At 42.7% G+C, this 15340-nt stretch overlaps 1 protein-coding gene across 1 annotated transcript in view; it reads right to left on the minus strand.

The window, feature by feature from the left end:
- Positions 1 to 15340, minus strand: part of LOC143028574 (uncharacterized) — an 87580-nt gene that overhangs the window by 44915 nt on the left and 27325 nt on the right. The window contains exons 11-16 of the mRNA XM_076190894.1: positions 15336 to 15340; positions 14909 to 15025; positions 11450 to 11563; positions 10191 to 10310; positions 5218 to 5334; positions 1699 to 1815 (exon numbers count right to left, since the gene is read on the minus strand). The exon at positions 15336 to 15340 is cut by the window's right edge and continues 112 nt beyond it. Of these exons, the coding sequence (XP_076047009.1) occupies positions 1699 to 1815; positions 5218 to 5334; positions 10191 to 10310; positions 11450 to 11563; positions 14909 to 15025; positions 15336 to 15340 (590 nt within the window). The remainder of the gene's footprint in view (positions 1 to 1698; positions 1816 to 5217; positions 5335 to 10190; positions 10311 to 11449; positions 11564 to 14908; positions 15026 to 15335) is intronic.

A 15340-nucleotide genomic window follows, 5' to 3' on the forward strand; every position in this document is an offset into this window, starting at 1 on the left:
ACGGAGTTAGTTGCCATACAGCAAGCCCTGGAGCACGCCCTTCACCATCGTGAAGGTGCGGTGATCATACACACAGACTCCAAATCTTCCCTCCAGACGCTCCAGCAAGCCAGCCCCACTGACAACATCCAGCTGGTAACATCCATTCAACTCAGCGCGCAGAGACGTGCCGGCGAAGGCCGGCACCTACGGTTGAACTGGGTATCCAGTCATGTGGGACTCCGAGGGAACGAGTTGGCGGATGCAGCAGCCCGAGCAGCTAGCACCATGCCCGCAGTATCCTGCTACGTCCTCCCCAGCCTGCAGCAGATCAAGATGCAGGCTAAGCGGAGCACCTGGCACTCCGTTCATCACCACCACTGCACCATGGAGAGAACCTCGCGGCAGGCAGCATGGTACGCTGCCACCACAAATTACCAGCCGCTACAATGCAGCCGTCCGCTACCTAGAGCCGACCAGGTTTGGTTGCACAGGCTCCGGCTCGGCTACGGCACGCTGGAGCAGCTGCGGCCCGAGTTCAGTGGTCAGGAGTGTGAACACTGCGGCCTCCAGGCCCGTCGACCGCTGATACACTACCTGGTTCACTGCCCCGCCACAGCTCAACTAAGACAGCAACCCGTCGAGGGCCCACAGGACGAGGAAGCTTTGGCCGCTTACTTGGTCAGGCGGGCTCTCAACACACCCAACAAATTGCTGACCATCATGCAAAATATCGAGGCGTAAGCCCCAGTGGCGGGCTTTTGGCCTGCGCATTTTTACATGTATGTATGTATATATATATATGTATATATATATATATATATATATATATATATATATATATATATATATGTACGAGTATATATATATGTGTGTATATGGTTGTGTATATATGCATGTACTAGTGTTAGATAAGTAAATTAAACTAACTGTAGAATCAGTTCACTCGTACTTTACAATAAAGGAGACGAACTCACCAAAACCTCTTTCTCCTCATCACAGTAGCATCGCTATAGGGTGAATGGAGAATGATTGTGTATGGATGATGCTGTGATGCGTGAGGGGGAGCGGGTGGGGAATGGGGGTGAGGGAGTATGTGTGAAAAAATAAATTGACACAGCCCGAAGGGATTTCTCCCCGTGTTCTCCATTTCTGTATGGGGGGACGGAGGGGGGGGTCGCCGATTTAATGAAGCGGCCTTGCTGTAGATGTGCTATGTCTTGCGACACTGCTTCTGACCCAGGACAGTGGGTGAGATGCAGAGATGACCCGTCCTCCAAGAGGAGCCAAGATAAGAAGGAGACAGGGGGTGGATTGGAGTGGAGTATATGGGGATGGAATGGGTGGGAGTGGACTTTATGCCTTTTTGGGGGGCTACCTCCTTTGTAAGGTGGGCCATTGTTATATGTATGTAACTACAATACTTAGTGTCAGTAATTTAGCATATTAGAATATTATATTATCGTGTACAGTGAATAAATACTTAGATAAATCTCATTTTTTACCTTGAGAATGTCATATTAAGAATTAAATTTACAATTATTTATAAACTGAACTTCCTGACAGCAAACCCCTGGTCTAAAACACTTCTATTTCGACTAATAATCTGTCAATTTGAAGAAAAAAGACGGAGGGGAGGTGTTCCTTGCCTTCCTCACTGCACAAGAAGTGTCACTTTGTCCCGTGAAGGGCACAGTGTGATTTTGAATGGGTACGTACTTCATCTGAAGCATCGGGACATTGGGCTCGCTTGTCGCACACGTTGTTCTTTGACAAGCACATCGTTCCATCTCGACAGAGGAAGTCGTCCCCCTTGCACTCAAAAACGCAGCCTCTCTGAAAAATATAAGTATATACACGGACAAATAAAAATACAAAGGTAATAATAAGCACAGAAAACGTGATCAAACAAATTCACAGAATCCTGGGTTAACTCATGTACAATTACAATATATATATACATATGTATATATATATATATATATATATATACATATTATATATATATATATATATATATATATATATATATATATATACATTATCAAGACGCCGGCATTCTCGTGTACCCACTCGCGCCTAATAACGCCTACATAAGCGGCCTACGGCCGCAGCTTTCCGAGCTCTAATCCCTCGTTTCCCCTTCGGCCTCGGGGCGGAACCCCAACACGGGATCCCCAGCACGAAGAAGACCGCGAGGAAGAAGAACGCAAAGAAGAACACGAAGTAGAATGCGGAGAAGAACGCGAGGAATATGAACGCGAAGAGGAACGCAAAGAAGAACGCGAAGCAAAACGCGAAGAAGAACGCGAGAAAGAAGAAGAAGAAGAAGATAAAGAAGAGGAAGAAGAAGTAGAAGAAGAAGAAGAAGAAGAAAAAAAGAACGCGAAGAAGAAGAAGAACGCGAAGAAGAAGAAGAGGAACGCGAAGAAGAAGAAGAAGAAGAAGAAGAAGAAGAAGAAGAAGAAGAAGAAGAAGAAGAAGAAGAAGAAGAAGAAGAAGAAGAAGAAGAAGAAGAAGAAGAAGAAGGAGAAGAAGAAAAAGAAGAAGAATACCACCCGACCCCGACTTACCCAAGCGCTTTTTCAAGAATATTTTCAGGACAAAGAAGTGTCACCGTAATACCACCTGTCCCCGACTTCCACAACGTTTTTTAGAAGAATATTTTTATTTAGACTTAGATATATATATATATATCATTGAATGAAATGGCAAGTTTGTTATGACAAAGCTTTTTGTCCATTTTCTCTCTTTTCCTTAGGCGACTTTACCTTCCATAGTCAGGAGTCCGAGTAGTTCGCCGTATGCCATTAGATAGAAATATAGGCATAGTCGCGAGCCAAAACGCGTTTCCGTACCTCCTGGTGCTTCTTCAGTGGCAATTTAAGTAATTCTGAATTCCTAGGAAAGACCACCCGCTTGCACGGGATCGGTTTTTGTGGGAGGGGAAGAATGTCTGTAAGACAATGAAAAAATTAGTAGCGTATAAAAGAGGGCTATTGCCACCGGGCGAATTAGCGAGCGATTTGGGGCAGTTGGTGGTCGTGGCTCGGGAGAAATGGACTGGGAGCTTGGACGGGGCCGCCGACGCCGGGATTAGGAATAGGATCACCAACGAAAGTTTAGAAAATGGTAGGAGGCGTAGTAGTAGAGAAAGATGGAAAAACGGAAAAATCTTTAGTGGGAGGTAAACTGAAATGAGAAGATGTAGTATAAGAGAAAGTTCGAAAGGAAGCGAATTTTAGTCGAAGAAAAATTAAGTGTAGATGTTTGTGCGTGGGTCGTGGCTATGTTCGTGAGAGGTGTGTGTGTATATCTTACGGGAAATGAGTAGAGTTCACTTCCCGCGTGTAGAGCGCGTTCCTGATTAGCCCCAGGTAAGGCATGAGCTCTCCTGCATTTCCCTAGGTTGGGTTGTGTGTGCTTGTAGCCTGTCAATTATTGGGCTACATGCAATATTATCATTACTATTATTATTTCATCATTATTGCTATCACCAGTCAAAGCTGGTGAAGGGGTGTATTATTAATAGGTACGGTTATACACGTCTTATCGTGTACACCGCATGTGGGACGGGCGCAGCTGACGGATAGTCTGTACGGTGTGGTCTAGGTGTAATGTGTTGTATCAGGTGTTTGTGTCTGTCGTGCAATTTTTCTAGGTGTCTTGAGTGAAGTTTGTGTTTGTGTTGGTTGAGTGGTAATGGTTGAGTGGCAATGATACAACCATCTTCAGGTAAGTAAGAATAAATATACAAAGCGGGAGTTTAAATAAGAGTAAAAAAAGGAACTTGGGGAGTTAGGTCGTAGCTAGGCGTCAGGTACTAGACGGAGGTGAGGTCTTCGCTTCAGCAGAACGTAGCTGGACATCAGATCACTGTAGCCGGACGTTTGGTCGTTGTTGCCACGCAGCCTCGTTGTGTAGTTGTAATAAACAGACGGACACAGTTAGCACTTTACAACTACACAACGAGGCTGCGTGGTAACAACAACCAAACGTCCGGCTACAGTGATCTGATGTCCATCTACGTCCTGCTGAAGTGAAGACCTCACCTCCGTCCAGTACCTGACGCCTAGCTACGACCTAACTCCCCAAGTTCCTTTTTTACTCTTATTTAAACTCCCGCTTTGTATATTTATTCTTACTTACCTGAAGATGGTTGTATCATTCAACCGAAAGCTTGTATTTTAAATTTTGTGTAATGCTTTTCGTTATAATGATAACACCATGGATCTCGGAAGCCTTGTGTTTGACCTCCCCTCAAGAATAAAACAAATTATATATTCGGAGAATTGAGGAAAAAATCACTAAGAAGATAGTGGATATTGAATTAGCTCTGGTCTTCAATCGAACATATATACATATAAAAATATATATTATATATATACATATATATATATATATATATATATATATATATATTATATATATATATATATATATATATATATATATATATATATATATATACATATATGTATATATACATATATACATATGTATATATACATTATATACATATATATATATATTTATATATATATACATATGTATGTACATATATATATATATATATATATATATATACGTCTGTATATATATATATATATATATATATATATATATATATATATATATATATGAGTATATATCCCAGTACCTCGATGGAACAAAAAGTATACGCGTTGACCCAAATGCAAAACTCATAATAACATTTCATGCACATTTTGATTCTCTTAGTTCGGTGTCCGAATCTAAGGTCAGTCAAATAGATATTTAAATAGGATATGTAAAGAGTGTTTCAAGCTTAGCATTTATATAAGCGATTGAATTATTTTTTGTTGAACGAAATATTTTTTTCTAGACCAGTACGAGCTATTGTTGCTCACGTACACAGTGTCACGTGCCCGAGTTAGAATATGAAATTCGACGTGCATGACATCAAGTTGAAGAGTACTAATGCATGGATGGTCGCACAGTCGGATAACGAACTTAAACCGTTTTGTGACTCCTTTAAACCGAAATAATTACGAGTCAAATGCGCCCTAGCAATAGTGAATCAATGGGATTGTGTGTATGTGTATGTTCGTAACCCGAAGTATCGTTCGTTAACAGAGACAAAAACTGCTCTCAAACTTGTTCGTCAACCGATGTATTCGTTAAATGGGGTGTTCGTTATCCGACGGTCAATTGTATCGTGTTCGATGAAACGCAGGCCTGTCTACTGGGATTACGTACCTCATCAGACCCGTCCACACAGTCGAAAGTTCCGTCACAACGCCTCTGCGGCTTGATACACCTGCTGCCATCCTCACATCGCCAATCCTTCAAGGAACATGGTCCCGCGCAGTCCTTCTGCAGGAGTCAGGGGGAAAAAATGGGTTATGCGAAATAAGTCTAAAGGGCCATTTACACGGTCAAACGGTTTGTCAAACAAATATTTGAAAGGATGTGTGACCATGTGAATGGGTATTTGGTTGTCAAACATGCCTGTGTATGTTGTGGTACTCTACATTTGAAATTGGTGGTGAAAGAAACTCGGGTTGAGTTCTTGGCTTAATTTTCTAATTATAGATCTAACTACAACATAAACGGCAAGCCCCCAGGAAGGCTCGAAGAGTTGCTAGAAACATATTACAGGGTGCGGCAAAATTATGGCAACTCATTCATTTGCATATAATTTTATTGAAACAAAGAAATTTCAAAGAACGACAACAAATAACATTAATATGGACCTTTGGCACTATCATATTCAAGCGGTTTCAAAGTGGCCTCCTTTGGCGGCGATACAAAGCCTCAAACGCTTCTTGAAATTTTCGGCGATGGGCCGCAGCTCCTCCGGCGTGATTCTGTCCCACTCCCGGCGCAACGATTGCTTCAGCGACTCCAAACTTTTGTGGGGCTTAGCACAGGCCCTGGCCTCCAAAATCGACCATACGCTGTAGTCCATCGGGTTTAGATCCGGAGAGTACGGCGGCCATTCCGCAGATGTGATGAAACCCGGAAAATGGGCTTTGCACCACTCCTGAGTCGTTTTCGCCCTGTGGGCCGGAGCGGAATCCTGCTGGAACGTCCATTCCGCATCGCCAAAGTGCTGCTGGGTCCACGGAAGTACCACGGCCTCGAGGATGTCGCGTCGGTACACGTCCTTGTCGATTTTGACCCCCTGTTCCACGAAAACCAGGGGTGTCTTGCCGCTCGCGCAAATTCCGCCCCATGCCATGACGGACTGCGGATTTTGGCGGTGTTCGATGATGGCCGAGGTGCCGGGAGCCTCTGCGGACCAGCTCCTGTCGTTTTGGCGGTTGTGTGCTTGTTCCACGGTGAACAGCTTCTCATCCGTGAAAACGATCCGCTCCCACTGCTGACCTGCGGCCCGGCGAATGAGCTGGCGACATCGTTGCAGCCGTACGCGCTTGTTTTCGTCCGTCAGGAGCTGAGCTTTTTGGATCTTGTAGGGCTTGAGTTCGAGCTCCTGTTTCGCCATTCGTCGCACTGATCGGTCGCTGATGCCAGTTTCACGGGCGATTTTCCTCATGGAGACCCTCGAATTTCACTGGGCTCGCTTTTTGATGATCTGCCTGTTCCTGGGAGTGTTGACGGTGCGTTTTCTTCCTCTTCCTGGACGGTCGCCTTCATGACCAAGCTCCTTGAACCGCTTGACTGCTTTTGAAATGACATCTTTACGAACACCGAGCAAACGAACAATGTCACATTGACGTTTTCCTTGACGATGCAGCTCCAAAATTGCGTTACGTTTGTTTGCCATTCTGAAAAAAAAAATAAGAATTAAGCGTTACAAACTTGAGATAAATATAACTAGCACAAAAAGTACGGAGAATTCAGTATAACAAAAATTATTTGGCTGCAATAAAATATGTTCGCGGTAGGACAAATTTAATTTGGTTGCCATAATTCTGCCGCACCTAGGTATATATTTACAATTGTTGCCAATCATGGAAAAGGAAGTTGTTGTTATATGGGGAATATTTGGAAAGTTGGGTCACCTCGGTTGAGGCGTCGGCCGATGCAGGTGGCTGACCCGAGACGCAGCTGGCTGAGCCCTTTGTCCAGTAGAGGGCTTGACCTGAGACGCCAAGAATGTGTTGTTCGTCGAAGTGGACGTTGTCAAGAAAAGGTCGGTGAGTTTGGTCACAAAACAATGGAAGTCCCTAGGGAGACGCTTCGCTGTCGTCGAAACTACCATTTTGTAGCATATGAGTGCGTGCGCGCGTGTGTACGTTAGTGTCGAGGGGAGACACAGCTACGTTGAATCATTCACACGGTCAAATATCACCTTAAACACTTGTTTGGCAAACCGTTTGACCGTGTAAATGGTCCTTTAGTAGTGGTGTAGTGCTGCCGGAGCTCCGCTCCGCCACCTCTACAAGTGAATGATAGGTCATTGGAGTCAAGGAAAGGGAAAGAGAATGTGGGGTGATGGCTTAATTGTGGGTGATTGATAGTTGGTCGTCATGGAAATTATTAGTATTGCAACACTGTTACTTTAATAAGGTTGTGGTATTCTTCGTTTTGAAGAGTCAATAGAGTTTTTTTTTTTTTTTTTGTATATTTAATAGTAAACCGGATGGAATTGTGTACGTGCCCGATGCCCTCACGTGAATGCTTCCTATCCATTTACGAGACGAACGATGTGAGATAAAGTTGCCAATCGTAGCAACATACCATTTCAGATCAGCATATTTTAGTAGTAAGCACTTGACAGGCAAATATCTATATAATTTAGCGTTTAGGGGGGTTGGATTAACGTGTTTGTAAAATACTGAGTGGGCAACTTTATATGCTTCTGTGTTTCTGCCACTCCGCTCACTCAGTGCCATATTTACAAACAACCCCCTCATGGCTTCTAGTTCTAAGTACTGTTGACTTTCTTCTTTTGCAAACAAAATGAAGTGTAAGAAGAATAACGTACAGGAGACTAACACTGACAGTGATAACACTAGACCTAACAGTGAAAGTGGAAAAAGTTGTGTTCGAGTTCGACCGCTTCTATTTCAAATGTTCAAATTGGATCCATGTGCAGTTCAGAAGGTAATAACAATAGAGCTACGAAGTCTAACTTGTATCCATGTTCAGGTGTTAGGAATGAAGAAATGTGGGGGAAAAAGGGACACTTATCCATGGTTAGACTTTAAAGTCACTTTAGGGATGATAAGCAGACATAAGCAATGTGACCACTTAATTTCTAAGGGTTTAAGACTATCAAAGGAATGGTAGATGCACCAAATGTCCTAATATGGAGCAGATCGAAGTACACTTTTGAAGTCTCTCAGAAAAAATGAACATAAACTATCAAAAGCTCACACTGCTGCTCTAAAAGTTAAAAATGTAGCTAGAGATGATGCTCTTGGAAAATTGTGTGATGCCATGAATGCTTCACATCTCAAGACAACTTGTTCCATTTTTTGTTCTGCATATTATTTAGTTCAGAATGACAAACCATATTCTGATTACTTTGGCTTATTAGAACTACAAAAGCAAAATGGTGTTGACATTGGAACTGGATTGCATTTTTGCTTTAGTGCTAATTAGATAATTACATAGCTATTAATATGAAAAAGAAAATCTGTCAGCATGTCAAGCAGGTAAATGGCAAAATATCTGTTCTCATTGATGAATCAACAAGCCTGAGCATTGAAACAGCCTTGATAGTTTACTTGAAATATGAAAGTGATAAGGAAGGTGAGCCCCATTTCATGTTCTTAGATCTCCTTGAACTACCTGATCAGAAAGCAACAACTATTGCTAAACATCTATTGAAGTGTCTTGATAATCATGGGTTTGATGACTCGTATTTGAAACAGAACCTTGGAGTTGCGACAATAATCACAGATTAGAACTTGCTACAGGGGATTCAGTAATAGAAGTTCATGGAATTAATAATTTTCAAACATTTATGGAGAAATTGTACTCGGTTTACAGTATATCCCCTCTAATTCAAAAGGAACTATCTGATTGTGTCTCTCAACCTGAGCAACAGATTTGTAAAATAGATCGTGCTCTGGGCACCAGGTGGGTGGCCAGCTCATTTCGAACATTTTCAGCAGTGTGGTAAAATTATGAAGAACTTTGTGTTCGTTTTGAAAAAGCAACGAAAGATGAAACCAGATCTGGAAGTGATAGAAAAACCTATGAATGTCTATTGAAAAAGCTAACTTCAGAACAGTTTCTATTGGATTTAGCTCTAATGCATGACACATTGCATGAACTTGCTTCTGACCCAGGAAAACCTCTCACACCTGATCCTCTGTGGAAACTATTGTGAAACTTCTCACTGGTGGTATTTGGCAAGTACAGATTTAGTTTATCTTTTAAGCTCATAAGCACACGATTATTATTTTTCTCTATTTGTTTCATAAGTAGGATTAATGAGAATCAGTGAGTGTAAATATGAAATAGTTAATTGTGCGACATACGAAGATACCGGGCAGGAAAGGGATTTTTTCCTGCCCTGCAGAGCTCCGGCACCTGTAAAATTGCCACTACACCCCTGTCCTTTAGACGTAAACACACATCTCGCCTAAAAACAAAAAATAAAATGTTTTGTTTACATTTATATCAAACCCAGCAAGTAAACAATGTAAAACTTGTATTTACATACTAGATTGTTAGGTTTTACGTGGCATTATGGATAATGGAGCAGGAATAGAAATTATTTTCGGAAAATATATCAACTCGCTAAAGTAATTTGAGGTTGTTGTTTTTTTTTTGAGGGATTGTGGGGAAGTCAAGGAGGGGAAAGGTAAAGATGGCGGCACACTAGGCTAGCATGCTACTTACTTTTGCTATTGCATTCGAGTTGAAACAACTTCGGTTATAGTGTTCTAGACCTCTGTAAAAACATCTCAATAATTTATCTAACATTGGTATAGGTTTAACTCCTCTTAGTTGGTCATTCAGATTCTCAGACGCAAAAGTCGATTGACATTTGGAAAATTGGAAGAACAAAAGATCGTAACCGAAGTCATTTTTACCCAAACGAAGTAGTTAAAGCAAGTAGCATGCTAGCGAGAAATTTGACATTTGGAAAATTGGAAGAACAAAAGATCGTAACCGAAGTCATTTTTACCCAAACGAAGTAGTTAAAGCAAGTAGCATGCTAGCGAGTAATACCTAGTGCTTAGTGCCGTCATCTTTACGCTCAGAATGTGAGCAAGAGAGAGAGATTTTCGAAAATACCTCCACCTTACTTCATCCGAAGAGTCTGGGCAGTGTTTGCGCCTGTCGCAAAGCCGAGCTGCTGGGATGCAGGTACCATCTTTACACTGCCACTGCTCCTTGCTACACCCCGTTGGCAATGAGCAATTCCGCTGTAGGGGGGGTTTGAGTGAAAATTAATCAAATTAACTGGCATTGGCCGCAAAAAGATACCAATATACAGGCGTTTTGTGTGTGTGTGTGTGTGTGTGTGTGTGTGTGTGTGTGTGTGTGTGTGTGTGTGTGTGTGTGTGTGTGTGTGTGTGTGTGTGTGTGTGTGTGTGTGTGTGTGTGTGTGTGTGCCGTACCAATGATTCATTACTGTGGAAAGGATTGCTTCTTCACGTTCCCCATATATTTTATCTTAACCTAATATCAGCCGACTTTTGTTCAATTTAGGGATAGGATTTGGAAGCTGCAAAGCATATCGGTATGACAAGAAAACAGTTGGTAACCCAGGTAGGAGTTTTATTAGATGTCGCGAATTTGTTTTATTTTATTTATTCATTCGTTTTTCTTTATCCATTTGTTTATCTTTTTATATATATTTATAAGTACGAAGATAAAAATGGCAACGAATCTGTTATACTACTTCCATTATCTGGTGACCCATAGGATGTGGCCGGCAAAACCAGCAGCGTTGCCACGTCTAAACCATCTCCAAAGAAAATAAAAGACACCATTTTCTTTATATTTGCATGTATGACCAGTATAATTGAAGAAACTGCAAGCGGCCCGAAGACCCGCCCTCAGCTGCTCTATGTAACTACTACAAGGCTTGGACAAGAAAAGGGAAAGTTGCCGGGGCAACGTCGCCTGACCTGAAATGCCACATCGTTTAGCAAGTCTCTTATTTTCTTTACATGTATAACAATTACTCATATCACCTACCATTTAATGAAAAAATAATATGCATTTAGAATATTCCATGTTAACATACTCGGTGTAGTGGACAGCTTCCGGTATATGCTGAATGTTTTGATTCAGTACGTGACAACACGGCAGACAACACCTTGTGGGTCACGAGATAATGGAAGTAGTAGCACATGAACATCGAAAATAACCTTTGCAATCAAACTTTTCGTTACATCCCGCCAAAGCGAAACCAGGGGTACCAACCAACTCCGCTCAGAAAAAAAACATAATTTAGCTATTGCCTGATAACAGGCCAATGATTTGTTCTATTGATTCATGAGAAGAATTATGAATACACCTGAGTAGGTAAGCAACAACTGAATCGTCCGTCACTTACTTCGTCCGATCCGTCGTGGCAATTCCAGAGACCGTCGCAGACACTGGACGCGGGGATGCAGCTGCCGCTCATGCAAGCGAACTGCCCTGCCTTGCACTCTCCATTACAGCCCGTCTGAAGTGTATAATTTCTTTACTTTTATCTATATTCATTTATTAATTTATTTTCCTACGTATTTACTTATTCATATCTATCAAACTTACTTATCTACATAACCCGTCTGTGGTATTGACTGCATGTTATTGTACGGTAAAAATCTGCTCAGTGGTATGCAGTTGATACTACCGAGTCTATATGGGGCGTCCCTACGGACCAGAGGCACACATAATTTTGTCTATATTAGAAAAAATATCCACTCATAGAGAAATGACTTTATAGTACTGCGACTGTCCTTCCATTATGGTGCCCCCCTCAACTCAATATTATCCTGTACCACTTCTGTGAATATACATTTCCATTTTCGCCTACCAAAACCCCCCCTGTGGTAAGGAAAGTAAGAATACTACCACCAAATTTACCCACTCGGGTCGTAAAAGTCAGTTGAAACGAAATGGAGTATGGGACTAGGCATCCTGCTCTCTGTAGCCCTAAGGGGTTCATTCCTAGGAAAAGTCAAAGCAGAAAAGGGTCTGGGAGTTTTCCAAACAGAACCCTAAGGTTTGGTTCTTTTCATGTGCATGGGTGTGGTACAGATGAGAGTAAAAAGGAACATATAGACAATATCTTTGTGAGAAGAAAGATGGATGTGTTGGGACTGAGTGAAACTAAGTTGAAAGGGAGGGGGTGATTTTGAATTTGGAAGTGTAGTGGGGAGGGCATCGGGAGTGAGGAGAGGACGAAGGAGGGAAGGGGTGGCTATACTAGTAAATGAAGAGATAGGTAATTGTATAATGGAGTGGAAGTTAATATGGATGAAGGTGAAACTAGGAAGGGAGATTTGGGCCTTTGTAAGTGCATATGGGACTGGTAATGAGAAGAGTAGAGGAAAGGGAGGCTTTTTGAATAAATTTAAATGAGTGCATAGAGAGTTTTGGGAGAAATGTCAATGTAGTGCTATTGGGAGATCTCCGTGCTAGAGTACGGGATGAACCAGTAGACGGGGTGGTTGGGAAGTGTGGAGTGCCAGGTAGAAATCGTAGTGGAGATGTGTTTCGAAAGAAAGTTGTTGATGGTTAGCACAGTGTTTAGGAAAAAAAAAAGTTAAGTACGCATATGCATGGGAGAGGGTAGTGGATGGAAGGGTGGTTGATAAGATTTTAATGGACTATGTAATGGTATCCAGGAGAAGAGTGGGAAGAGTTTTGGATTTCCATGTTCTTAGGGGAGAGAGTAGGGGAATATTAGGTCACTTTTTGGTGGAAGGTAAGTTGAGAGTGGAGGATAGATGGAGAAAGAGGAAAAGGACAGATGGTAAGGAGATGCATTGCGTAAACTGTCTAAATGAGAAGGAAAAAGAGCAAGAGTACAAGGAGAAGCTGAGAGATGAGTGGGAGAGAGTGAAGGATAGAGTAGAGGTAGGAGTGGAAGAGGAATGGGGGATGTTTCAAGGAGGGAACAACAAGGTGTGCACAGATAGTGTGTGGAACAGGAAGGATGGGAGGGGATAGAGGGAAGGGTAGTGAGTGGTGGTATATGAAGTGAGGAAGGAAGTAAAAGAGAAGAAGCGGACATTCACCGCTGGTTGCAAAGTAGGGCGAGAGAAACATGACAGCCACAAAGAGAGAAAAAAAAAGAGAGAGAAGGAAAACATAAGATAAAGGAAGCAAAAGAGGGCAGGTGCAAAATGGGGCGTAGTATGATAAAAAAAAATTAAAAGTAATAAAAATATGTTTTAAAAGGAAGTTTAGAAAGGAAAGGTGAGCGAATCAAGTAGAGAAGAAAAGGTAAAAGGTGAAGATGGAGAGGTGATAACGGAAGAAGAAGCGGTAAGGGAAAGCTGGGCAGAGTATTCTAGGGAGCCACTAAATGTGAAGGAAGATAGGGAGTGGAAGAAGTGGGAGGCGCTGAGAAAAATGACGGTGATGAGTGAGGAAAATGGAGGAGAAATAAGAAAAGATGAAGGGCTAGTAGTTTTGAAAATGATGAGAGCAAGTAAAGCAACTGGGTTAAATGGATGTTATGCGGAAGGTCTGGAGAAGGGAGGTTCAGTAATAGTGTACTGGCTAGTGAGGTGGTTTAATGTGTGTCTAAGGGAGGATAGAGTACCGGAGGACTGGAAGAGTGCCTGTATAGAGAAAAAAGAGCAAATATAAATGTAGTAGCTTCGGAGGGATCAGTTTGTTTAGTGTAGTTGGGAAGGCTTATGGGAGTCGAGTAATGCAACGCGCCTCCGCGCTCATGTAAACTCTCTTTTTCCAAGTAAGATCGAACCTCGGCCTCGGCGGCGCGTCGGTAAGGTCCGTCCGTGTGGAGTTTGCGACCGAGCGTGGGCGGGCGTGGGTGAGGCTGTAGGTAGGTGAAGGAGTGGATGGGTGGGCGAAGATGTGGGTGGGTGATGGTGTAGAAGGTTGGGTGGATGAGGGTGTGGGTGGGCAGGGTGAGGGTGTGAGTGGGTCGACAGGTGAGGAAGTGGGTGAGGGTGTGGAAGTGAGTTAGTGGGTAAGTGTGTGGGTAGGTTGGTGGGTGAATGTGGGAGTGGATGAATAGGGTGTGGGAGGATGGGTGAGGGAGGGAGTGGGTATATGTAGGTGGGCGAGGGCGAGTGTGACTGAATGGGGTATCAGTGATTGGATTAGACTGCGATGTGTTAGAGGCGAGAAAGTGAACATAGGTGACAAGTGAGTAGAGTACTATGCTCTTTGGAACAGATCTCCCCCACCCACACACCCCACCACTCCCTCTTTTACCGAAGTGCCTGCCAAGCGACTACGAAGATCATGGAGTGCCATCCACTTCTTTCTTCAGCCAAACTGATTAGATCCACAACCCTCCATTCACCACCGATGCGTTCCAATAATGTGTCCATAAACTTGACACTCTGCCTTCCTCTCCACTTTCCCCACCAGGGATTTTCTTTCTAGCCCATGCCCTCTCAGTATATGGCCCACGAATCTTAATTGTTTCTTCCTTATGTTTTTGTCCAGTGTTCTTTCCATTCCTGCTACTCTCAGGACATTTTTAATTTTGGTAATTTGGGGAGTCTGATCACTTTCCATAGGGACCACATCTCCACTGCTTCGAGTCTCCTTGTCATGTTCTTCTTAGTCTATGCCTCACTACCATACATTAATGTTGACCAAACGTAACACTCGGGAACTGGTTGTCCTAATTCTATATTCATGCTTGTTATCGTCAGTATCTTTACTTAAGTTTCCGAACGCTGTTTTTGCGACTTCTATTTCCTTTTCACGGTCTGCGTTTTCTGTGATACTACTTTCTAGGTATTCAATTGTTTAAATGTTTGCCCCTGATTGATTATTCTTACTCTCAGTTTCCCTCCTTTCCCTACCCCTCACTCACCTCGTCACTTCCATCCATACAGTCTTTCCTTCCATCACAGTGTCGTTCCTGTGGATAGCAAGCGCTCCCATCTGTACACATTCGTAGACCCTCAGGGCAGTTTGCGACGCAGTTTTCCTGGAATGAAGAGTTCGAGTGGGATTTTGGTGTTGCACACGATCGTAGGAGACGTGTGTCAGGTGTCATGAAAATGCTAAAGTCAAACAATACACATAGCCACGTCTACACACACACATATAGGTAACATGAAATAGGTTCTCATGGAAACCTAAGGACCATTGCCAGTCGCTGTGGGGCTGCGGTTTTCCACTCAGTGGAACTCGAGCCGACAACTGATGGATGGATGGAGGGATGGATGGATGGATTGTCCTCCATAGAATGTTCGTGTTCTGTAAGGGTTATTTTGTGATTCAAGTTCGTGTTGTACCTCGT

This window comes from Oratosquilla oratoria, chromosome 9, assembly GCF_046742065.1.
Source record: "Oratosquilla oratoria isolate Oo_2021 chromosome 9, ASM4674206v1, whole genome shotgun sequence".
Classification (NCBI taxonomy): domain Eukaryota; kingdom Metazoa; phylum Arthropoda; class Malacostraca; order Stomatopoda; family Squillidae; genus Oratosquilla; species Oratosquilla oratoria.